Source organism: Alosa sapidissima, chromosome 7, assembly GCF_018492685.1.
Source record: "Alosa sapidissima isolate fAloSap1 chromosome 7, fAloSap1.pri, whole genome shotgun sequence".
NCBI classification, from domain to species: Eukaryota; Metazoa; Chordata; class Actinopteri; order Clupeiformes; family Clupeidae; genus Alosa; species Alosa sapidissima.
In genome coordinates, this window is record NC_055963.1 from 30,892,345 (window position 1) to 30,917,830 (window position 25,486).

At 45.2% G+C, this 25,486-nt stretch overlaps 1 protein-coding gene across 2 annotated transcripts in view; it reads right to left on the bottom strand.

The window, feature by feature from the left end:
* nol4lb (nucleolar protein 4-like b) overlaps window positions 1–25,486 on the bottom strand; it is an 86,460-nt gene that overhangs the window by 29,300 nt on the left and 31,674 nt on the right. For both annotated transcript variants that reach the window (XM_042096925.1, XM_042096924.1), the window contains exon 5: window positions 17,119–17,263. In XM_042096925.1, the coding sequence (XP_041952859.1) occupies window positions 17,119–17,263 (145 nt within the window). The remainder of the gene's footprint in view (window positions 1–17,118; window positions 17,264–25,486) is intronic.

The window sequence follows — 25,486 nt, forward strand, 5'->3', positions numbered from 1 at the left end:
AGGCATGACCACGGCGGAAAACAAAAACATATATGTAGTCTTACGGCAGTGACTTTTTTTTGGAACAAAATGAATGGCATGCATAGTGAGCATGTTCAAGATGAGATTGCATGCCTCCAGCTGAAAATGACTGGGAAGAACTGAGCTTCAGTTGTGTTTTTTATTGGGGCATTTGAGGAGGGGAACATCCATGTCTTTTTTTTTTAAATACTTGCGTTCTTTCCCACTATTCATCTGAGTGAAAGGAAAACTGACATCTCTGTGACGCTTCACGCTCAACCTAATTCTTGGTATTTCCCATGCTGACGAAAGAGCTCTTTAATTTAGGTGTACAGGCAAGATGTTGTACGCACAGAAAAAGAGAGAGAGGGAGAGGGAGAAAGAGAGAGAGAGGGAGAGAGAGAGGGAAGCAAGGACTTTGCAGAGCACAGACCGTCTCCTCTCATGCACTGAGACAGACAGCTCAGCTCTGCCGGAAGAATAAGCCAGCCGGGGTCTGCACAGCTCCATCACTAAATTTAGCTCGTGGAGTCCTGGGTGCCATATCTCCATTTCGTATCTCTTCCATATACCCACAGACCTTTTTTTTGCTCCATGTTGCGACACTGGCATTGCAGATAACACAAACATATGCAACTCTCACATAGCCTACACATGCATGTGCTTCCATGTTCACGTCTACTACCGCTCCAAGCCGCAACATTCGGCTCTTAGCTACAGTAAATTAAATTTGCTCCAATTTTTGTTCCCCATAAAAGATTCAGCAGGAAGGTGATCTCAATCTAGGTCACTGACATTTTGCGTCCGCTCCCCTCTAAGGGACGTCATTAGGATTTTCATCATGTTTAATATTCAGCCTCTCACACTCATTAAACATTAGCTGGCCCGTGCTCCTCGTGCCGGCGGTGTGATTTAGCACTGATTCTCTTTATTAAGCCTCTGCTCCTCTCCTCTCTTTCTTTCTTTCTCTCTCTCTTATCCTTATTCCCTCCATCCTCATTCCTCTCATCTCACACCCCACTTTCTTTGCATTCCCCATTTTCACTTTCACTCCTCTATCCTGCTTTTTTCCATTCTTTTTGTTGCCAATGCTTCTCCTCTTTCTCCCGTACTCCATCTGCCAAACCCCCCCCCCCCCCCCCCCCCCCCATTTCTTCTGTGGACTCACTCCTCCCTCCCTCATAACTCAGCTTAACTCATAACTTGGGGCAGCCGTGGCCTACTGGTTAGCACTTCGGACTTGTAACCGGAGGGTTGCCGGTTCGAACCCCGACCAGTAGGCACGGCTGAAGTGCCCTTGAGCAAGGCACCTAACCTAACCTAAGTGTGTTTCACTAATTCACGGATTGGGATAAATGCAGTGACCAAATTTCCCTCACGGGATCAAAAGAGTATATACACTATACTATACTTAATTCTCTTTACTCTCCTCCATTTATACACTGTTGTTGTTATCGGTGAGAGAGAGGGCTGTGCAGTGGCCTGGATTTGGCCCCCTCTGAGCCGATCTGCTCGTCCTGTCTGCGTCTGAGGCATTCCCATCGCTCACTCTGCCTCAGTCGGCCTCTCACTCAGAGTCAGAGGAGCTAAGTGGGAAGAGTCAGTGATAAACATCTGCGATGTCAATCACAAGCAAACTGCTCTCCGACTGCAAAGCTGTGGCCTTGGGTTTGCTCTTCCTGTCAAGTAACAGCAATAGCTGTGCACAGAAAGAACAAATAAACAAATGACACAGCCAATGGCTTGCACAAAATGTTGACGTATGCTATGTGGGTCATTTCCAACTGCATGACCACATACATTTATCTGGAGTTGACTTTCCATAACACAGACAGAAACACAGTAGCACACACAGAGGACATCTCTTGATTGTGATGTGGACACACAGCTGTGTGAGAGAGCACACTCATTTGGGCCGACTTTCCAGTTGGATTCGGCTGGGATTCCCACGGGCAGTCATCAGGCACAACTTTGCACACACAATCATGTACACATACACACACCCTGCGGAGTCCGGCTCCCAAGGGATTCACTAATTCAATTATCTTGTCACAAAGCGCAGTTTCAAACACACACAGCTTTGTGCGAATGCATCATTAATCACAATCGGCACTCATCTCAGTTACTCTTGCCGTCTACGATGTTCCCATGTTTTGCACGCACTCTGACGGCATTATCACTGCGCCTTTTAGACTTGATGGAAAAACTACAAACACTACAGCTGTGGTGTGTGTGTGTGTGTTTGTTTGTTTGTTTGTGTGTGTGTGTGTGTATGCCATGCTTCTGTAACTAATCCCTTAAGCTTGTGGCTGACACACAGACACATGCTGATGGATGTCACTCACTCTCAAGCTCTCCATCTCTCTCTTTGCAGTACACACACACACACACACATATAAAAGATCAGACACTCATTCCGATAAGCACACACTAGCTGCCACTCACTCGTGCCAGTGCTATTCACAAGCTGGCCCTCTCCCTGCTCTCTACTGCGTGGATGCTGGGTAATGATGATCCGCCATGTCTCTGGTATAGTTGCTGGCACATCCCATTGGCACAAACCTTCATTAGCCTCATTTGAGCCTATGATACGCCTTTCTCTGTCTCTGAGATCCAGCCTGTGTCTCTAGCTCTGTCAGCATCCCCCTTTGCTTCTCTATATCTCCGGCTGACAGGCTCGGCTCCTTCTTCTTTATCAGGCAATGGCTCCGGCCTTGAGAGGTGCAAAACAATACCATGAGAGGGAGAGAGAGAGAGAGAGAGAGAGAGTGATGGAGAAAGAGAAAAAAAGAGAGAGAGATAGAGTCATGGGGAGAGAGAAAAGGAGAAAGGGGGGGCGACGAGAGAGAGAACGATTGAGAGGGAGAGAGATGGAGAGGGAGAGAGAGAGGGAGAGTAATGGGGAATGAAAGAGGGAGAAAGAGAGAGAGGCTCCCAGCAGCCCTTCCTTCCTCCTCCCTGCTCTCACTCCAACACGATTGCAGTTCTCTCACATACAAAGAGGCAGCCTGTTCGGCTCAGCCCTCCAGAGCCTTTCCCATCCCTCCCCAGTCTGGTGCGGCCCTGCCTACCACCCAGCACCCAGCTCCCCACTCCACACCCCTGGCTCCCACACCACCCAGCACCATCACCTCCCTCCAGGGCCCCAACCCCCTTCCCCCCCACTCTTCAAATGTGAAGACAATACCTGCTGTCTTGCTGATGAGAGAGGAAAGAGAGAAAGAAAGAGAAAGAAAGAGAGAGAGCGAGGGGGAGGGAGGAGAGAGAGAGAATGAAAGAAAGAATAAGAGAAAGGAATAGCAGAGTGGAAGAGAAAGAAAGAAAGAAAAACAAACAGAAGGAGCCTGCTAGGGCATTGCCTGGATCTCTGCAACCTACACAGACATCCTGGGCAGTGGACCATGGGGGCTGGGAGAAGAGGCAGGTAGTCCTCCTGGAGCTCAGGTGAGAGAGAGAGCAGACAGAACTCCCAGCCCACAGGCCTGTCTGCCTGCCCCTGCCCTGGAGTGGGAGGACCATGCATCAGCCGGTCAGAGAGTGGAAGCAGTGGGCAGAAGGAAGAGAGAGAGATAGAAGGCCCTTTCACACTGGCAAAATCGCCGCGATTTTATGTACCAGAATCGCGGAACGACTGTCCCTTTCACATAGACCGAGGCGGAACGGCGGGACAAAGTGTCTCGCCAAATTTACTACCAAGCCCCCTAGACATTTTGCAGAGTTTTTTCGTTCCGCCACCAGTGTGAATGGCTCAAGGTGGATTAACTGAATCTTATCAACCCGAACTGCGATGTTGAGTGACAGGATGCAATGCCTAATAATCTCACTGCCTTCGGCATAACTGCTAACAGTGCGCCTAGGCCTACTGTTAAACACCTGAAAAATATTAAGCTGCTGATTTCTTTTCATGACGAGCACTAGGCCTGCTTGAATGATTTATGACTGAATGGAACGTTGCGTTTTTAAACTGCTTATCACGTCGTGTGACAAAGTTTACACTAATCATCATCTTCTACTGTATCTTTATGTTGAGATGTCCATTCTCTTTGCCCTAGGCTATCATTTGTGCGCGAAGCATGTTTCAATTAAGACAGTACACAAGCTATTTTTATTGTTGTAATATTGAACGATTTCATGAATAAATTGTACGCACAGTACATTGTACGGCCAAGGCAAGGGGCAACTCTTCTCTTCAATTTCCCTTCCAAATTACGTTTTATTGTCTGAAGACATCTATCGCAAGAATTTAACATTCTAACAGCAACAGCAAAGCAAATGCAAGCTAACCAAAGTGCAGTCGGTTCTCCCGCCATGGTTTTTGAAATCACACACCTGCTGTATCTAAAGGCCCACGCACATAAGGCCTACGACTATCACTCTACACGCCCCCTGTTGCACGTCACAATTTAATTTACTATAGCTGATCCTGCCTCCTGGCTCCCCAAAATGCCGCATCATGTGAACAGATCAGCAGGCAGGCAAATTTTCACCTCGCTTTCAGACACAAAAAGACGGCCCCTCTTCCCGCAAATTTAGCGAGATCTCTGTGTGAAAAGGCCTAGAGAGAGAGGAAGAGGACAGACAGAGAGAGAGAGTGAAGAGAGAAGAAACAGACAGAGAGAAAGATAGAGAGAGAGAGAGAATTACAAGGAGAGGGAGAAGGATAGAAACATGACAATGAAGAAATGCTGCATGTCTGGGTAGAGGTTAACAGTCCAATCTATTGATCTATTTGTTTTCTATCTTAATTTGCTTCTTTAGGTGATGCAGAGGAAGCCTGACATTAGTTAATGTGGCATGTCTCAGGGATCAAATTGACTGAAAATGACCTTTGAGAATGATTCCCCACTTAATCACACTGATTATGTGTCATAATTATAAAAACACACCCTTATTCAATCTTTAAGACACACACACACACACACACACACACAAATGAACACACACAAACATGAACACCCCTCCCCCACACACAAACATGAACACCCCTCCCCCCCCCACACACACACACACACACATTATTGCCTTACTAGTTGCCTTACTAACTATCCATTCACTCAATCATTGCAACAAATTCTGCTCACACACACACACACACACACTAGGGTTGGGTATCGTTTGGGTTTTATCCGATACCGGTGCTAAATCGATACTTTTAAAACGGTGCCGGTGCCGAAACGGTGCCTGAACCGGTACTTTGTTTTAAAAATGTTTTAAATTAAAATGGTCTAAAGCATGAATTGCTTTTTTTTTTTTATTGATAAGACAAATTTGAACATGAAATTGAACTGTTATATTCAATTTACTATCAATGTCTTATTGCTCCTACGAATAATACATTTAAATGTTAAAAATGCATGCACACTCTGCTTTCAAGTTTACCCGGTGTAGGTGGTTTGTCATAAGGTATGTTAAAACCGCTTGCCATAAAACTGCCAGGTCATGGACAACGGCATTTGCAAGCAAGCAAATCTAACAGGGACTCTACTTTCCAGTTAATTCAGTGTGTTCCCAGATGCTTCAAGAAATTTCATGTCTTAACCCATAACACGCAGTAGTTTTGAACATGTTAGGCTACATGTCAGTGTTGAAGTGTTTAGATTCCAGCGCTAGCCTAGTAAACATTTTAACAGCAACTGTGGCTATGGCTAACACCAGTCAGCTGATTTTAATTAGCGATAACGTACTGTGATGGTTTCGTAGCCTCTTTGACAGCTCAGTGACATCAGGTATGTAACCTACATATTTATGTTTTTGCCAGCTTACTTTTAACATTATTTTCATATTCATTGTGATGCTATATGGGCCTCATGCACATGAAAGATTAAGCTATTATGTTGTTTAACACACCGTGAAATAAAGTTTTCACCTTACAACTTTGCTGGTACCATTTCAAATAAATGTCAGTTAGCGCATTAGCAAGGATATTGTGTAACGTATAGGCTAGCCTACTGATGATGTTGTTTCATAGCCTTTTGCTTGTGTATAGTTAGGCCCACTGCTAGATTTTGAGATTAGGAGCTTGCGATATCGCTTTAAAGTAAGCTACTTGGGCTCACGCAAGCTGTCAAACACTGTCCACTCGCCTATGTGGTGCACCCCTCTGGTTTATACATCCAGTGTTTATCATGTTAGCTAACTATCTGGATGTGTTGCTATCAGAGCAAGACGTTAGAGATGGCGCATGACATGCAGTGATGCCTCGGAGAAAAAAAAAAAACGCTATTTAAGCACCGAAATGAGGCACCGAAATCCACGTTGTTATTCGATGCAGTTACTACCGTTTGCGTCGGCACCGGTGCCATATTAGAACTGTGTTTCGGTGCCGAACCCTAACACACACACACGGGCCTGCGGGGAAAGACATCTTTTGTTTCAGCATATCAAAATGGTGAATGCCATTGACTAAATTTCACCAGGTTTTGCCGATGTATGTCTGCCTGTTATTTTTCCATATCTGAATTCCTCTAATAAAGAAGCCATTGAAAGCAGAGAAGGTGAAGACAGGGCAGCTATCAAATCTACCAACGGATTTCTAAGGACATTTCTTAGACATTCAATATCCAAGGGTAACTTGTTTCTTTGAATGTCAGTGACTGATAGGGTAAGTAAACTGACAACAAATAAAATGAGCCTACCGAATTCATTTCTATCTTGGAATAGATTGTCAAAACATTAGGCTAAGCACTAGAGATGTTTTTTTCTGTTATTCATATGGCATAGATCTACTCTTTTCAGATTATCCCTCATTTCTCTGGATCGGCAAACTCAACAAATGACCCCTTCAAAGTTAATTAACCATCGTATTTGAATAACCAATACATTTATTTATTTGACAAACTGGACTGATTTTGTGGTGATATGCCCTATTTGGTTCTTCGGTCTTGGTTTCTCTAACAAAGACTCTCTAACAGGTCTCCAAAATTCTCACCCCACACAAAAGTGTCCATAGAAATGCAGACACCACCTTTTAAGTGTGTGTGAATATATTTCACTGCAGACAAAGCCAGAGACAGATGCCATTGGTGTCTATCCTTATTAAGAGCACTAAGGCTGGGTATCAGTGAGGAGAGAGCGGTGCCATTGTCCCTGTCTGTGCTATGGGCACAGCCCACTACTGCTGGAATCAGGGAGGGGGAGGGGTTGTGTGTGGGAGTGTGTGTGTGTGTGTGAGGAGGAAGGGATGGGAGAGGAGTAAGGCAAAGGAGGAGGGGGTGGGGGGGTGGGCTGGTTATCGATATTGGTGCAGCAGAGGAGGAGCCAGGCACGGCCCCATGATTTGGTGGAGACCTACACAAAGACTCGGCTCCTCTCCTTCCCCCTCAAAATGGCCGACGGGCTTTTTGAAGCGTTCTTGAAAATTTGTTTTCCTTTTTTTTTTTTTTTTGCATTTTGACTGCAGGGAAGGGAAGATAGCACAGTCATAATAAACTGTGTGTGTGCACAGACAAGTTCAGCATTCAGCAGTGCCAAAAATCTCAAACCTTTCGGATGGAAACTGAACGCGGAACGCGGGAGCATGGGAACACACCTTGAAGTTAAGTGTGTGTGAGTGTGTGTGTGTGTGTGTGTGTGTGTGTGTGTGTGTGTGTGTGTGTGTGAGAGAGAGAGTGCGTGTATATGTGTGTGTGTGTGTGTGTGTATGTGCATACATGCCCCTGCCCTCAGGGGCCGGCGTGCTGCAGGCAGGCACACGGGGCGCTGGCCAAGCACGGGCCCATTATTTTTGGGTCTCTGTGGTCCATTAACGTCGGCATACTGATAGCACCTTTACGGCCCACACCCTGTGCCATCCATCAGCCATTATAAACACTTTACAACCCGCAGTAAAAAATCATAGGCAGCCAAGGCCTTGGATCTCTATTTGCCAGAGATGGGGGAGAAGAGGCCCCGATTCGGCCCAGGGTTGTAACTCAAAAGACGGGCTGCTGTCACTAGGGGTTGGGTACTGCTAGGACTGGACCCTTGGGCGCTAGATGGGGGGACAGAGGACAATTCTGTGCAGAGCAGCGAGACAGTGCTTAGCACTGTGTGGATTTGTGCGTCTGCATGTATGTGAGTGTGTGTATGTGACCTTTGTTCCCAGAATCATTAGCACTCTCTTGCATAAGGGGCAGGCAGAGGCAGGACCAGTGACACAGAGATGCATTCTGGGAGACCAGCGCTGGCACAGGCTCTGCCCTTCCCCCACATGGTGCTCTGGCAGATACAAATATGAACACACACACACACACACACACACACACACACACACAGATGCACACGCAACACAGACTCATGGCAGTGTGCAAACATACACACAATGATGGCCAAGGTTACAGGCGGCCAGTGTTTCCTATCAGCGTTTACACCAGACCAAGGACTCCCTTTCATAAAACATTTGAGAGTGGCCTGACACCCTGACACCCCCTCACACACACTTCTTCCACTCACAAACCACACACACACACACACACACACACACACATTTACACACACATACAAAAACACACACGCAAGCACACACACAATCTCGCGCAAACACACACAAATGTTGCGCACACTCACGCACGCACACACAAATAACCTCCTCTGCCCCTGATCTCCCACCTCATCTCTCCTCCTCCTCCTTCCACCCCCAGATTTGTTTCACTGTCAGGTTCAAGGGCTGCCCCTATGGCTGTCTGCACTTTTGTCTCCTTTGTTTAGAGTGCAAATAAAAAAGACCAAACACCCAAGCCCAAAAAGCCCAGCGTTCCTTCCTGGCGCCTTCCTTTATCACCCTTTCCAATGCCAACAGGGCACCTCCCTATCTCCCAATAACCTCAATCTCACTGAAAAAACATCAACCGACCGCTCAGGTCTATTGCGCAAGTCTCGATTTTGTCACCAAGAGGCGTGAACACTGACCATACTGTCAGTTCTGTCTTAATGTAGATTTTTTGTTTTTCTGAGAAATTTGGTGGACAGACTGTTATTTGCAATTTCATAATTAGACCACATGGTCTCCCTGTGGACACGTTCTTCGGTGTCGGTGACAATGTCCAGCAACACAGTGACAATTATCTCAATTTCTCTGGCCAGCTCAGCAGCAGTTGGGGGGGGGGGGGGGGGTCTTCATGCTTTTAGACAAACTGTCGAATGAGTCCATAAAGTATCTACGCAGCTTAATACTCTCCCACAGTCTGCACGCATGCTCAATCACACTCACACACACACACACACAGACACAAACACACACACACACACACACACACACACACACACACACACACTCCCCTACTCCATCAGCTCAAATGGGCTATATCCTCAAGGCTGGATGGCACATTAAACGGGAGTGCCAAAAGGGTGCCGAGAATAGGAGAAGAAAAAAGTGGGTAGACTTGAGAAGAAGGAAATAAAACCATGAAATGGTGCCAGAAAGAAATGCAGGGATCGTTCTTTCTCTCCTGCCATATAGTGGATACCCTCATGTTGAAATTACCATGTTATGCACAAAACCAGCAGCACACAACATTCAATGGAGTCACACACACACACAAACAACACACGTCATGGAACGCTAGATGTGTGACTGCTGATGTCTCGCTCGATAGTTGTGACAGGTAGGTCAGAGGGGGGTCATGTGACAAAGCTCGCTTCTTTCAGTGGAAAGGTGGGGTGGGGGTGGGGGTGAAATGGTCTGGTGTATCTGCATCAGTGTTCTGGATAATTACCACCTCCACATATACTCTGCGTCCCACATGGAAATGAGGAGGACAGAAAGAGGGACAGAGAGACAGACTGAATACAATGCAGAACAAGTGAGTAAGTGAAAGAGAGAAAGAGATGGGTAGAGGTTGTGTGAGACAAGGACAGGAAGTAACAGATAGAAAAAGACAGGAAGAGAGAGAGAGAGAGCTTTATCTGATCTCATTTCCCTCCAGTGAAAAACCCAATCTCCACAGGGAGGAGGGAGGCACGGGGATCAGCCCCAGCAGGCGGTTTACCATGGGCAGTGGGTGGGGGGTGGGGGGTCCTCAATGTCACTCCTTATGCAGAGCTCCTTATGAACAAACAGAAACTGAAAGAAGAACGGCACACTGCTGTGCTCCGTTTTCCATCTTATTTACAGCACATGCGTGTGGAGGTATATGGGGCTGCAATCTCCACATGCTGATCTTTGGGGAGCTGAGCTGAGGTTAAACACATTGTTAGTTTATTTGTGTGTTTTTTTTTTTTTTAGGTATCTCTCTCCCTCTGTCTCTCTCTCTCCATCTCTCTGACTGATGACAGATACAACATGTAAACAGCATAAATGCAAACAGGGCAGATGTAAACACACCGTGAACTCATGTGACGACTACCATCCCTGGAGGGAGCGTCATGCCTCATGGTAGCGGTACACAGATGAGCGGGCGGTATCAGAAAGGGCTGAGCACAACCCCCCTCCCCCCAATGACACCCACACGTGCACGTATCACGCGTATATACACACACACACATCCCACCCTAGAGAGGATGGGTGCAGGATGGGTGCAGGGTGGGTGATGGGCAGTGAGTTAGGCTGCTTAGGGTACGCGCAAGAGGGTTAACTCTGCTCTCCACATCTGTGACCAATGTCACTGAGTCGGACCAGCCGTGGAATCCGTGGGTGATCTCATTTTATCCCCCACCCTCTCTCACGCTCTCCAACATCTGTCTCATCTCCTCCACTCCGCTCCTCTTCCCTCACTTTGCAGAGTGGACATCACTCCCCTGCCCTGGCAGTTCAAAAGCACAGGAGATTGGGTGAAAAAAATATATCTATACAGTATGTGATCTGAAGGTCTTTAGCAAAGCCTACGCACTTGTGGCAAGGGGTATGGCAAGCAGAGGAAGAGAAGGAGAGAGAGAATGAGAGAGATGAAAATAAGAGAGAGAACCCACATCTGAAAAAGAAAAGCAAGTTATTGCTCCTTTTCCACCCTCTGCCTTCAAGGCCAGAGACTAACAACAGCAAGCCGATCCTTAGTCTAACAGTGTGACAATCAGCCACCTAAAAACGAAACATCGGAATCCCAGAAGGGCAATCTGTTCTATCTGGCTTTTTTTTCACAAGTTCATGATTTTACTGGAACAACCCATGTGTTAGTTAACTGACCTAGTGATTATCACAAGGCACGTTGTTGGAATTTTGATTTGGCCATCAAAAAACTTGTATTAAGTTTAAGTGCTACATGATGTCAGAACACGTTCCCCTCTGATGCCTTTTATTTTAATCTTTTATAGGTTTAGTGCAACATGTTTTTAAGAATAAGAAGAGGTACTCCTCTTTAGACAGACAAACTTTATCTTATCTTCTTGCTCCAGCTTTTTAGTTACCCCAAGTAACAAAAAACCTGTGTGTTTAACTGATACCGATAAGTACAAATTTCAGGGCGTTTTGGAGATTTATGGACCAACCTTTACCCCTCCGGCTCTCAGAAAAAGCACCCTCCTCCAGACCATAAAGTAATCAGGGACACAGCAAGGCCCTGGTGTGTTTTTTGAAGTGAACTGACACACACACACACACACACACACACACACACAAACACGCCCACTCTCCTGATAGGGTGCAGGTGCAGGATTCTGGGTGAGAAGCTGAGAGCTCAGGTGAAAGGCGAGTTAGCCGGTTAGACATAGATGAAGTACAGAGAGCTGTCTCTCTCTCAACGTCACCCCCTTCCCAGACGCAACCCCTATTATTTGTGCTCGTGTGGAGCCACGACATTGTGATCTGCGATTCACTCCTTTCCTCATTAGGACGGCACTTGCAGCGCGGGTCCGATCCAGAGACAGGCGTCTAATTGCCGCTTCCCTGGGAAAGACTCGGTGTTAATAAACACGCCAACAGGCGTTAAATCACGGCAGGCGGTCATTCCTGTAAACAACACAAATTGCTCCTCGTCACTCGAGCAAGCGGGCTTTGGCGTGTAATAATTAATTTAGTTCCCTTATTATTTTGGTGCGCCGTGCAGGGGTGGCAGTTAATAATTAACAGGCTTCTGGCCCTATCTCAGTAGAAAGCATCCTCTCCCAGTGTTAAATGAGGCCCTGCCAGGCAGACCCCCTCCCTTTAAAACACACACACACACACAGTCAGTGGCAGATACACTACACACACACATACACACTATGCACACAAACACACACCCATACTCAAGACAGTTGCTTGACCTGTGGCTGAAGGACAGCAGCAGCAACAACATACGCTTTTCAGTGAGTTATCAGTAAAAAGCCTCAATTTTATCCTCACTTTGCCATCTCATTTTATCTCATTGTTTCTTTACCTCTTCACCCCCTTTTCTCGACTACTCTCCAGCTCTCAGAAGACTTCTTTCCAAAGTCCCTGAGATTAACTTGGCAAACACACTCATCATCAAATGGAACACACGCGGTGAAATGTCATATGTTAATGGGCCTGCATTTTTAATATTATTTCCATTAGGCTATCACATGATTATCATCACGATTTCCCTTGCCTCCCCTTTCTGGGGCCGTATTCACAAAGAATTTTAAGGCTAACAGTAGCTCCTAAGTGGCGAATTTAGGAGCAACTCCTAAAAATAATGGGCGTGTCACTCCTAACTTTGGGACTCCTAATTTTTTTCACTAAAAGTAATTCACAAAGCATTTTAGACCTAAAAGTAGCACCTAAGTCTGGGACAGCCTAAAAGAAGTCGAGAGGACTCCTAACTCACTAAGACCTATTCACAAACAGCTTTTTGTGGCATTTCCCGTTGCGATGTTTTGAAATGGGTATGCGCAACAGGAGCTTCCAATCGCGAGGGAACAATTTTGCATTGTAGGCATAAAAGGGATGCTATAACGCCACCAACAACAACCAAAACTACTCATTGTCAACATGTAAATTAAATGTAACATTTCATTGTGAATCAAATTAAAATGTTCTCCTCTTTGCAAACGTAGGCATATGGTGACAGATTAATTTAATAATGTTGCAAAGATAGCCTAGCCTACTGCATCAATCCATAGGCCTATGTTTTATTAGGCTACTAGGCTATTTGTTTTGCCTTACTCTTTATTCATTTAGGCTAGGCCTTTTTATTCAGTTATTCATCATCTTCCGTCCTTCGCACTACTTGTGTAGCGAACGCATTCTCAGACCTGTCACCTGTCACTAATCATCATAAGGGAGGTGTTTGGAATCATTTCCGCGTTACAATCATCAGCCAATCAAGGTGGTTACTTCAGTCAAGCTCGTGCATGAGTAATGACGTCATCCATAGCAACGAAGACTCACTCTTAGTTTAGGAGTTGTCATTTTTCCTTACTAAGAGTAGGTCTGAAAGGCTTTGTGAATAACTCCTAGCGAAAATCTTTTAGTGCGATTTAGGAGTACTCCTAGTGGTAAGATAAAAGGCTTTGTGAATACGGCCCCTGGTCTCTGCCGAATACTGTAGCACAGATGAACCCAAAGCAAATGTCAGCACCCCGAAAGACAAGGCATCTGTGTTATGCGAGAACATTACAGCCTGATCACTAGGGCTGCAACAATTAATTGATTAATCAATTTGTTTTTGACTATACAATTAATGGCCAACTAAAACAAAAGTTAAATTCCTTGACCACAAATATATTCGGCTTTATTAACCCGTCTATGATGATTCACTTATCTTTAGTGTGTGGGCTAAACACTACACCTGAGGACATACTCTTGGGCTTTGAGAAATATCACCATTTTATCTATTAGACAACTACTTGATTAATCAAGAAAATACTAATGAGATTAATCAACTGAAAAATAATAGTTAGTCGCAGCCCTATGATCATAGACTTCTCTGACCTGGTTGGTTCCCCTGTCACTTTATAATCACTGGGCCTGCAAAGGACACCTAAACATGACAAAATAATTATTAGACTGTGGAATTTCAAAAATTATACAGAATTAGGAGGCCAATCTAAGAGGAATTATGGATCCAATCAGGACAAGAGCCTGTTCCATTAGTGGTAGCCAAAAAAAAAAATGGAGGAAGACACTGATGTGATATGTTTGATTTCATATCAAAGCACATTATTAGCATAAATTGTGCTCTCTCTTTTACAGCGAGCACTTATTTTCGCAGTAGTTTTGCGACTATCAGTCTGACGTGGGGATTGCGTGGATCTCATCAGACACACATGCACAGCACACAGAATGATGGTACAACTGATTTGACAGGCCTGCTTTTCCTTGATAGAGTAGAAGCCCAGTTCTCCACGCACATCTCTTAACAGCGTCTGTCTAATGACGGGAAACCTCACACTAGCCTAACCTCTCTTGTCAGCCGGAGTGCTGAAGCCTGAGGTGGTCTTCTGGCTGAGCTCATATATATATTTGTCCTGTGTGAAGGTGTGATTCCCATGTCAGATGCAGTTTCCCAACTGCAGTACCCAGCAAGCCAAAGATGTCAGAACTCTGGCAGTAAGCTACCGGGTGACTGCACGTCATGTCAGCCATTAAATAACCCAGAGCATTCATTCCCATCTCTGCCTTTCTCCTTTACGGCACACATTTCCCTCTGACCTGCAGCGGGAAGCCCATCAAAGTCATGCTGGCTTCTTCAAACAGCCGGCAATGTGTTCTGTGACGACCAGTGCCAGAGGCTATAGGGTTCTCGGAGTTAGAATGGTGGGGAGTAGACCCAAGGTTCACGTCGCCACCCAGGGTGAACAAATGTTTGTCATACCATTCCTGACTAAACTTCTAAATGGGAAATTAAAGTAGTTGAATACCTTGCAACTCATGTCAATCTCATTTATGTATTTCAGCTTAAATACCCTATTTATGATTTTAACTCTTGTCCTGACTAAATGCTCATGGATTTCAGTTTTCTTATTAAAATTGCAATGTGAGTATTAAATAAAACTTAACTTAGGTGAGCACAGTAATCACCCTCACACATTTGCCAGTGATGGCAGCTCCTGCATCGGCTGATTTGGTTACATTACTGATGCTTCAGCTGGTTCTGAAAGGGGAGTGGTGCAGACCTTGTACTTCAGTAACCTTGACCAAGAATGACTGCTTATCGTGGATGTGTCTGTATGCGTGGGTGGTTGTGCATTCTCCAGAATGTGTTAGGATGTGTGTACCACCTGCTTGGTGCAGGTGAGGGAAATAGAGCATCACACAGTGACAGACACTTATTTCTGTCCCTTAGTTCTCTGATTACCAAGGGCACAAAAACACATAGCCTACCCAGAGCCAGAGACTTGAAGACTTTAAGAGTACCTCCTCTCCTAACACAAACACACCTTACATGTACTTACTATGCACTTCCTTTCTTCCCTTCTTCTACTTACTTCTAACTCCTTTGCGCTCTACCACTATATCCTTCGACTTCACTTTAACTAGTTCTTACACTCTCATCCTCTGGTAGTCTAATGGTGTTCTTAAAAAAGTATTCACTGTCATCTCAGGTCTCTTTTAAAATGTAGCTAGCAAGTTAATCCTCATTTTGTAAGTCAATTTGGATAAAAGCCTATGTTATATGTAAATGAACATGTAAAAAAGAAGTGAGCGCATGTGTATGCATGTCACGTTGCGTGTGGCAGCAATCAGCCTGGAGAGAGGTGTGCTGATTGGCCAATCAGCCTGGAGAGAAGTGTCCTGATTGCCCAATCCTGGCCGGCCCTCTCCGTCTCGGCTCCCCCGCGTCTGAGGGTCTCCGAGTGTTCCGTCTCGCTGTCACACATTGACTCTGACCCCTCCAGTCCGCTCAGGCTGAGAGCTCCTCAAGAGCCGGCCCACAGCTCTGTGCACCAGCCTCTCAGACGGAGGTTGGTGGGTGTGTGTGTGTGTGTATGTGTGTGTGTGTTTGGGTGTGTGTGTGTATGTGTGTGTGTGTTTGGGTAGGGAGCATCAAGACCCACTTCTCCACTTTCTCCGGAGCTATTGCTTATCACCTCCGCAGTCTGAGACTGATACAGGGGTGGGTTGTGAACATCTCAGTGCAAGACCTTTTCATGACCAGCGGTAATGGCAGAGGATGTAAGGGGTATTGCCACAGAAAACCATTTGCTTTTGTTGGCTTTAAAATAAGTTGATGTGACTAGGGGACATATAGGGCTTTTCAAATTTAGGTTTTGCCTTACATGCCTGTAATAGCCACAGAAAGGAAATGGTCATAAAGCATGGGCGAATTAGAAAAGCTGTTACCATTTCTACATTACATTGCTTTTTTTCAAGACAATGCAAGTGAGGCTCATGATTGATTGCTGAAAGCTCCAGCAATGCAAGATCATCTGATGGATGACCACCTGAACGCAGGATCACCTGGACACTCATATGCTTTTGTCAGGTACCGTGATCAGGTGATGGTGGCAAAGGCTGCTGATCATTTTACTTCATATGGTTTAGCTCTGTGCAAAACAGCAGCAAATGAAATCCTGTGAGGACAGCGGTCCTTTAGCAGCTATTGTTGGATTTGTTCAATTTGCTTCCCACTGTGTCTCAGCAGAGCTCCCGGTTAGCTGATGGCCTCCTCTCTGCCGATAACCTCCACTGCATCAAAATGACAGCTGCACCACTTGCCCCCATATCGCCAAAGAAAAGACAGGGGTGAACATCATGGTGAGAACTGAGAATTTCATCAATCTGACAAGAGTTCCTGCACGGTTCCTTCACCAGGGTCCTCTCTGTCTCAACCTTTCCCACACCTCCTCATCCGTGTACCCCTTTGCTTCCCCTCTCCCACCACCCAGCAGGGCCTGGCGGAGGGGTGAGGGCATCTGAATAGAATCGATTCCTGCATCTCCCCTCACCTTGCCCTGGCCTATCCACCCCCCTCACATCACTATGCAGAGAGTCTGCTCTTTCCCCGAGCAAACAGTGTGTGTGTGTGTGTGTGTGTGTGTGTGTGTGTGTGTAACTACACCCTTGAGTGAGCAGTAGCACATGCCTTGCTGGGATACACAAGTGCCCTATGAGGAGTCATATTTTTCCTTGCAGCTCAGCCTGTTGAAGGGGTGGCCTCTCTGTGTGTGTGTGTGTTTGCTTGTGTGTGTGGATTGGAGGAACTGTCTCTTATCAGCCAAGGAAATCACGTCTCCTGTCCTTAAGCTGTGATTGGGGTTGTGATGGAGAGAGCGCAAGGGAACAGAGGGAGGAGAAGAAAAAGAGATAGGGAGCACTCTTACCATCCTCCTCCTTGTGTGCGTTCTGCGGGCTGTGCATTCTGTCTGTGTGGTTGGGGGCGTTGGGGTCAGACGCGGGTCCGTGCTCAGCTGATAGCCATGTGGGGTCGCTCATATCAAAGTCCTCGCTGCTCACTGAACTCTCATCCTGAGACAGACAGAGAGATGCAGATGGGGAATGGGGGTGAGACAAAAACAAAGGGTTGTCACTTAAGAGACAGCTCAAAGAGCTGAGAATGTTTGTGTGCTCGAGCATTCCAAAATACAGGAAAGGTTACATCAAAGATCCTTGATTACTAGCTCCGCTTTAACCCTCTCTGGTTACATCGCTTCTTATGGACAGGCCAGTGATTGTCTATGACACCAGAAACAGGTTGTCAGGGGGATGGAAGCCGGGGTGGAGCTGACTGACAGTAGAGCCACTCACTGCGGAACCAAAGGAGTGACATGATTGCAGAGCCTGACAGAGCACGAGGTGTGATGCTCAAGCCTAAACATACACATCACAGGGATGCACATCTATCTGCAGCATTTATTCTAAGTGTTGTCCAGATCAAAAAACAGGCCTCAACCTTTGTATTATTAACTATTTGAGCACAATTCTACCCAGAAGCACTGAGGAAAAAAAACAAGAGCAAAACTACACACTTGAAAAAAAAACCTGCTCAATCTCCTCTAAGAATCTCTTCACACACACAAAACTACAAAAGACCAAAAGAAATGAAAGCCCTTTTCACTGCAACAATACACGCCCACATTGCAAAACTACACATACCCTAATACATAATACAACACTCAGCACGGTTACGATTTCCTACTGAAGGAACGGCCTGATTCATATTCTGCACATACGCCCGGTTTCCTCTGCATCATCCCGGGTGGTGAGCAGAGGTGCATCCAAACCCACCCCAAAGCCAGCATGATGGTGCTTTAAGGAGAGAAAGAGAGAGAGTGGGAGCGCACATGTGAGACGGGGCTCGCTCGCTTAATTTGTATTCATGACCTGATTTCACATTCATTTCGCTCCTGTTTGTTTGACTTTTGTGAGGTGGATCTGAGGAGTTCCAGCACTCTCAGTAATGAGGTCCAGAGAGCAACAGCTGCCTTTCAGGCATCACACAGAGAGAGACAGAGAGACAGTGAAAGTGAAAGAGAGAGAGAGAGAGAGAGAGAGAGAGAGAGTGAAAGTGAGGGATGGAGAGAGAGAGAATGTGAGAGAGTCTATATCTCATCACTATTCTATCCCTCTCCTAATCCATCACTTTCCAACACCCCTGACTAAAATGTTCACATTAACTCTGAAATGTGAAGCAAGAACATCTGAATCTTTAGCACAAAGAAATTAAACCGGTCTGGTATATAACCAAAAAACAAAAGAGAATAAGATAAACAGAAAGGAACACTTAGAAGCACCTTACTATTGCAAGGACACGGAAACTTTATCCTTGATAGACTCAAGATGTTTTTCTCTTTAGAGAGAAAAACATGCCAGTCTGCTTAAAAGCTAAACCTCAAATAATGTATACACTGCAAGGACAACCCAAGAACAAACTGTGCTCCTGATTGTAATGTCAAATAATACTTTGGTCTTCAATCAGACACAATGAACGAACAAAAACAAAACTACACTAAGCGAGGTCCCAAGTGTTCTTGTACTGTAAGGTTCCTTTTTAGTGGAGACAGAGACTCCGACTGGCACAAGCATTCTCATAGCCCATACGGAACTTTGGCCCAATACAACCCCTTTATTGGTCTGATAATATTGTTTTGTGAACTTCATCGTACAGCAAATGCTTAGACCACTTTGGGCATTGGCACTGACAATCATCTTGCCATCCTGCAAACAACAGAGGGTTCAAGGCCTCAGCGTGGGGACGCCCTCAGGATGACCCAGGTGTCCTTCTGTCACTAGTGGTCTGTCCAGGAATGACTGGTGCAAAGTACAAGGCTGATGAGGTCAGTTAGGTCATTAAAGGATAACCTCATGAGGCCAAGCGGCTCAAAACGGCACAATCAGCCTCTACTCACTCAACTCGTCAACAAGTACAGGGTGAGGACAGTGGGGAGAACTGTGTTCTATGAAGTGCTTTACCTCTTCACTTAATTGTAATCACTAGATGAAGTGTACAGTAGCAGTCTGACAGCGAGCTATAGACTTTCAGTGGACCAGCTACTGTTGCTAAAGGACTATAACTGTACTGTCACACCTCAGGTTGAGTGATTGAAAAGGACTTTCATTTAATTGGAAGTTTAGCAATTTTTCAAAGGGTAAACTCTTTTTCAATTATGTTACATTTAAAAATCATGTTTAACTGGCTATGCCTTGTGCGTGTGTGGCACAGATAAAAATCCAATTTGGAAACAATGGTGGGGTTACCAAATCTACTTGCTATAATTTTTAGCCCGGTGTCTCAATCTTGCAGTGCCTGCCCCCCTTTTTTAGTTTTTTATTGTTCATTAATGATTGGGAGAGGCTGCACTGAAGAGAGCCTCAACACACCGACACCCCATCCTCAACTCTGCCTCAGCAGCCGTCTCATCTGCTGAGCCAAACTGCTCGTTTACTTCCCCAGATAAATGATAGGCTCTCATAATGCCAGCACCTCCAAGATCCTGAGTGCTGCTTGATTATGGGGGGCAACTGAAAAAGCAGGCAAAATGGTTGAGAGCTTACACCTTCACAGCTGCTGTCGTTTTGAGATGCCTTCTGGCATTCCTAAAAATTCAAACATCACCCCATGTGCTGAAAAAAGACTATGCATTTAGCAGGTTCTTTTATGCTGGGTACACATACCACATCCTAGAATGCAGGGCGGTTATGGCATTTCGAATTAAAAGAAAGGGGCCTGGGCTGTTTAAAAAATCATTAACTTGGGTGTGCTTCTATTTTTAACACTGGAGAGAGAGCTTACAGCCGTGTCTGTCAGAAGCAGGCTGGACTTTGGCGCTGAAGTTTTGTTGGGCCTAGATGAAGGAAACTGAAACGTTGCTTCATGACAGTTCCTTGAACTGAAACACGACATCTAGGCTCATAAATATAGATATACTTACCACAAACTAAATGACTGATTATCCTCCAAGAAAGACTTTGGCTGTTATTCCACATGGAAAGCTTTGACATATATAGAGGGCTGCTATAGTTTCATTTACACACACAACTTTGCTAGTGCTTGGGAACATCACGGAAGGTTCAAGCTAATACCGTTTCTGTTCTTTTTCCCTCCTCAAAATCGATTTATGAACTTAAAGAAAATTCAGAAAAGATTCAAAGCGACAATGCTTCTCTCCTTCTGCATCTATGCTATAAGGAGATAAGCATGTGCACCATGGGGACTGTCACGAGAGCAGCTTTTTAGCAGAAGCCGGAACCGGGCTGGAGTCATTTGAAGCTAATCCAGTTATCCAGCATCCCCCTTCCTGCTGGCTGTTTCTTTTGTTTCCTCATCCACGCTCGCTCACTCACTCAGGCCCTTCTGCCTCTTTGTGTGAAAGCCTGCATTCAGGGAGGCAGAGACCCCTGCTCCTCCGCAGCAGGCACACAAGCATTCCTCCACCTGTTCCCTTCCCTTCCCCCCTCCCTCTCTCGCTCTGCTCTATGGCTCTCCCTCCTTCCCCTCCTCCTCTTCCCCTCTGCTCATTGTGAAGACCTGAGAGATGCCTACTCTGCGGCAGAACCTAGTCCTCTAAAAATAGGGAGAGACCATGGTATGTTTACTGGCTGCCATGGAAACTGAAGTGGAACCTAATGTCGGAACCAAACCCAATAAGTAAATTATGGCTGCTACTCAGCGTCCTGTATCCAGGAGATCATATTTTACCAGAATAACACCCCTTTATTACATTCAGAAGGGCTGCATGCTTCACAAAATCATTTATGCTGAAGGGTAGGTTGGTCGAAATGCCTACCAAAGCTCTTACCGAGTGCCGTTGTCCGTGATAATAAGAAACCTTCAAGCCAATTGATGAAAAAAAAAAAAAACTTATCTTGTTCTTCAATCAAATCATTTGAGAAATTTGTACCTGAAGACAGGAAGGGTAGGATATTTTATTTGTCAGGTACCAATGTACAGCTTTCCTTAAAGCCTTCACAAAGGACTTGAGATTAAAAGGGGCATAATGACAAGTGCCAATCATTCATTATCTCCCACAGTCCTGAGACACCCAGCGCCTGTTAGTTGTGCTTCCCTCTCTTCCCTCCTCGGCAATCAATGGCAAACTGGGAGCGCGGCTGGCAGAGTGTATCATTCTTCGTCGCAAAGGTGAGGGTATTGATAAGAGTGCCGTTGGTTGGTCAAGGCGCAATGCGAATCCACACACCACGCAACCCTGCGAGGATTAACATGGTGCAGACTGTGAGCCTCCACTGCAGAGTATTGATCGTGCAGAAAACCAGCCATGAAGAGGGGAAAATACCGGTACTGACATACACAGACACTCACACAGACACAAGAAATAACACACACACACACACACACACACACACACACACACACAAACACACAAACCACACACGTCACACGTCACACATAGATGCACATATGCATTAACAGACTCGTACACAGTAATGCCATCAAAGAAAAAGCTAATAATCATTTGTAAACAGGGGTGCTGGTGAAGGAGCCTCCAAAAGGATGAACACGCAAATTAATTTCAGTGCCTGCTGGTGACACTACACCACTGTATAAAAAAAGAAAAGCATTCTATTACATGAAGACGGACTTTAATCAATGATTCCAGCTGACCTTCATTGATTAGCCCAGCAAGCCCGGGCAGCTATTTCTGTGGCTGTTGGAATCCAGATGATGTGTTTCTGTCACATGGCTAACAGAGGGGAGAATCACACAGCCCAATCTGATCAGAAACTCTGGAGGGCTCTGAGGGAGGGTGTGTGTGTGTTTGTGTGTGTGTGTGTGGAGGAAGCGAGAGGGTGGGAACAGGGGGGCTGGAGTGAATGAGAATGCATCTGAAATGCTATCCCTGCAGTCAATTACACTGCCGCTGCATGTTACCTTATACAGTGTTGTCTGACAGCCCAAGAACAAAAGGTAAAAAAGGAAATGGACAAAGGGGCGTTGGGAGCAAGCTGCCTCTCCTGTTTCTGCATCGTGTTCCAGCCAACAACAACCACAACTACCCTTGAAATTGGTGGCATGTAAAGGGTGGTAGGATCTCGTGCCCTCCCCAATTAGACCCCATCTACATGTGTCAGCGACGGCTAAATCTATTAGTAGAGAACACCTGGCTTCCAAGATACTTCCACAATGTGTATGTGTGTGTGTGGAGGGGGGGGCTACAGGAACCAAGAGTCGGGCTGGATGGGGGGTGGGGTGGATGTGGGGGGAGGGGGTGAGAACACAGTCGTTCATAAATCTCATGGCTCGTCAGCCTATTAATTACAGTGATGGATACGGCACCCGGTGCTCAGTGCCAAATGGAGACAGAGTGGAATGGCGGGATGCTTGCGATTAGCCATTCATTTCATTGCCTCTCCATTCGCCTGGATCACACTGGTTCTGAGGGGTCTACAGTGGCTCCTTGAATCGAGACACGCCCAAGCGATGGGCGTGATTAAATTGGCGATAGGAAATAGATGCAAATGGTGCCCCTTTGGAAAGCTGCTGATGATTCATCATCAACTCTGCTAGCTGAAACATAAGCAGTATTAAAAAATATTTTAAAGTAGAGTCTAGCATAAACTTTCATAACGCAAAGATTCAGTATATTTGCCGATATCACAAAATGTGCTATTTTTATGATTTAAAAATATAGGTTTTTAGTATCCTGCAATGCCTCCATCTAAAAAAAAAAATTCTAGATTTCACCGTGAAGGGTTACATTTTTGAAAGTTGCCTTGCTTGATATGGCAAACTTTTGGCTTTGACGCACCAATATACTGTACATCAATGTTAAATGCCACCTAGGTGAAATTCTTTATAAATAGGCTACATGCTCCCTGAAAAGATATTGTTCAGTTTTGTATTCACACAGGAAGACCCTATGGAGGAAACTCTTCAAGAAGGTCTGGCTGATGGTTTAGCTGGTACACCATTTAAACCTACAATGTACATCATATCTAGTGAAGAATGCAAAAGTCCATTATGTTTCATTTCAAATGCCTGTAAGGATAATGCCAAGGTATGTCAAGGCAGCTATAAATGATGGGTGTCAACAATATAGCAAAGGGGTAGCAAAGTAGAAAAAGCTCTTTGTATATAGGTGACATAATGGGTTGATAATGGCAAAGGCACAAAGCATTTTTCTTTCCTATACTGTAGATGCTCACACTGTTCCCATCTTCTGAATACCTAACCTATCTGTTGTTTGACAGGAGAGAGGGTATTCAATTGGCTTGATGCAATGAATGAGATCAAAGTCCAATTGCTGCTGCTAAAAAAAAAAAAGGAATATCCAAAATACTATAGTAGCTCAGTTCAGGGGCTGTATTCACAAAGCCTTTTATCTTACCACTAGGAGTACTCCTAAATCTCACTAAAAGATTTTAGCTAGGAGTTTTCTCTTAAAAGTTATTCACAAAGCCTTTCAGACCTACTCTTAGTAAGGAAAAATGACAACTCCTAAACTAGGAGTGAGTCTTCGTTGCTATGATGACGTCATTACTCATGCACGAGCTTGACTGAAGTGGCCACATTGATTGGCTGATGATTGTAACGCGGGAATGATTCCAAACACCTCCCTTACGATGATGAGTGACAGGTGACAGGTCTGAGAATGCGAGCGCGTGTTCCCTCACGATTGGAAGCTCCTGTAGCCGCATACGCATTTCAAAAAATCGCAACGTGAAATTCCACAAAAAGCTGTTTGTGAATAGGTCTTAGTGAGTTAGGAGTCCTCTCGACTTCTTTTAAGCTGTCCCAGACTTAGGTGCTACTTTTAGGTCTAAAATGCTTCGTGAATTACTTTTAGGGCTGTATTTTGGGCTCCAGCGCATGACGTAAAACTCGCTTTTCACCCGCGGAAAGTTTAATTTGGTATTTTGCACGTTTATTTTTTAAGCATTGCGCCCAGGGGTGTGGCAATTAACAACCTAGGGAGGGGCCTGGCGCGTTGTCTAAAAATCACTATCATACACCACCTAAACCTGGTCAGAAGTCAATGGCGAGTTGTTCATATGCTATTTTAATAGCGCATGTCAACAGTCATATTGGCAGGTGCACGCACCATCCTTCTATCATTCATGAACGCACACCAGCGCACGTCCATGCAAAGCATTACATATTGCACGATTACAATGGGAAACATAATTAGAATAAAGATATTACGAAATACTGTACATCTCATGATGAGTAGTTATTCACCATCATTTGCAAATTGGTAATGACGGTTAAAAGTGATTAGGGGAGAGGCGAGAGACACGTATGGAGCACAGCTGAAGACGCACTGTCACGAAATATAAGCAACTCCTCTGCAGGATAAATGTTGTTTTATTCAGTCATTTGGGTACATTAGGGTAAGTGCTTTTTCCAGCCTATGTTTTCGGTGGTAACCCATTGTCAGTCAATGGTGAAAGTAACTGCATATAACTGTCTTGTCGTTGACTGACTCCTTGGTGAAGTTAGTTTCACTTTGCCAATGACTTCAAATAATAGACGAGTGCAAATGCATGAAGGCTATGCTAGGTTTTAGTCAATACAAAAGAAACATGAGGAAGATACCCGAATGACAGGCAGCAACCTTACACACAATCTGTAAGCCGCAAACCCTCCACATCCTGTTAAGAAATGGCTCACCTCGAGTCTACTTAGGATGGATGAGTGACACATGGGCTGTGTCTGTCTGAGAAAGCCTGCACTCACCTCCCTCAACAAATGCTTGTTTAGAATTCCAAAATTAAATAAAAAGGTGTCAATCCGTCCAGGTCTACAGATCACCTTACTGCTTTCTCATGTGCCACGGAAGTTTGCGTGGTGAGGAATGGCCATAGAGTTAGCAAATCACACAGAATCGCAGAGAGGCTGTGTCACCAAACAATGATGTGATCAAATAAACTACAGAGGATAACAGTGCATTTCCACATAGTGTGTGGAGTGTGTTCTGTCAGTCACATAAATCCAACACACTGTCAAAATACAGATTAGAAGAACAGAACAACTATGCTGTTTCATCCTAGGCTAACCATACTGGCTTAAGTCAAAATGTTGCATCTCTCGTTGGACTTTTTCCCGAGTTGGTTTAGATATAGTAGTCACTAATGGCTGTGACTCCCATCCAGCTTCAATGCAGAGTTCCCCTGTGGCCTTCAATTCCATCACTGTGACACACTGAGCTCGCTTCCTCAGAAAAGTGACAGGGCACAAGGTGGATTTATTCAGGTCAACATAGGAGCCGGGAGAAGTGTCTCTTAGTGACCTCT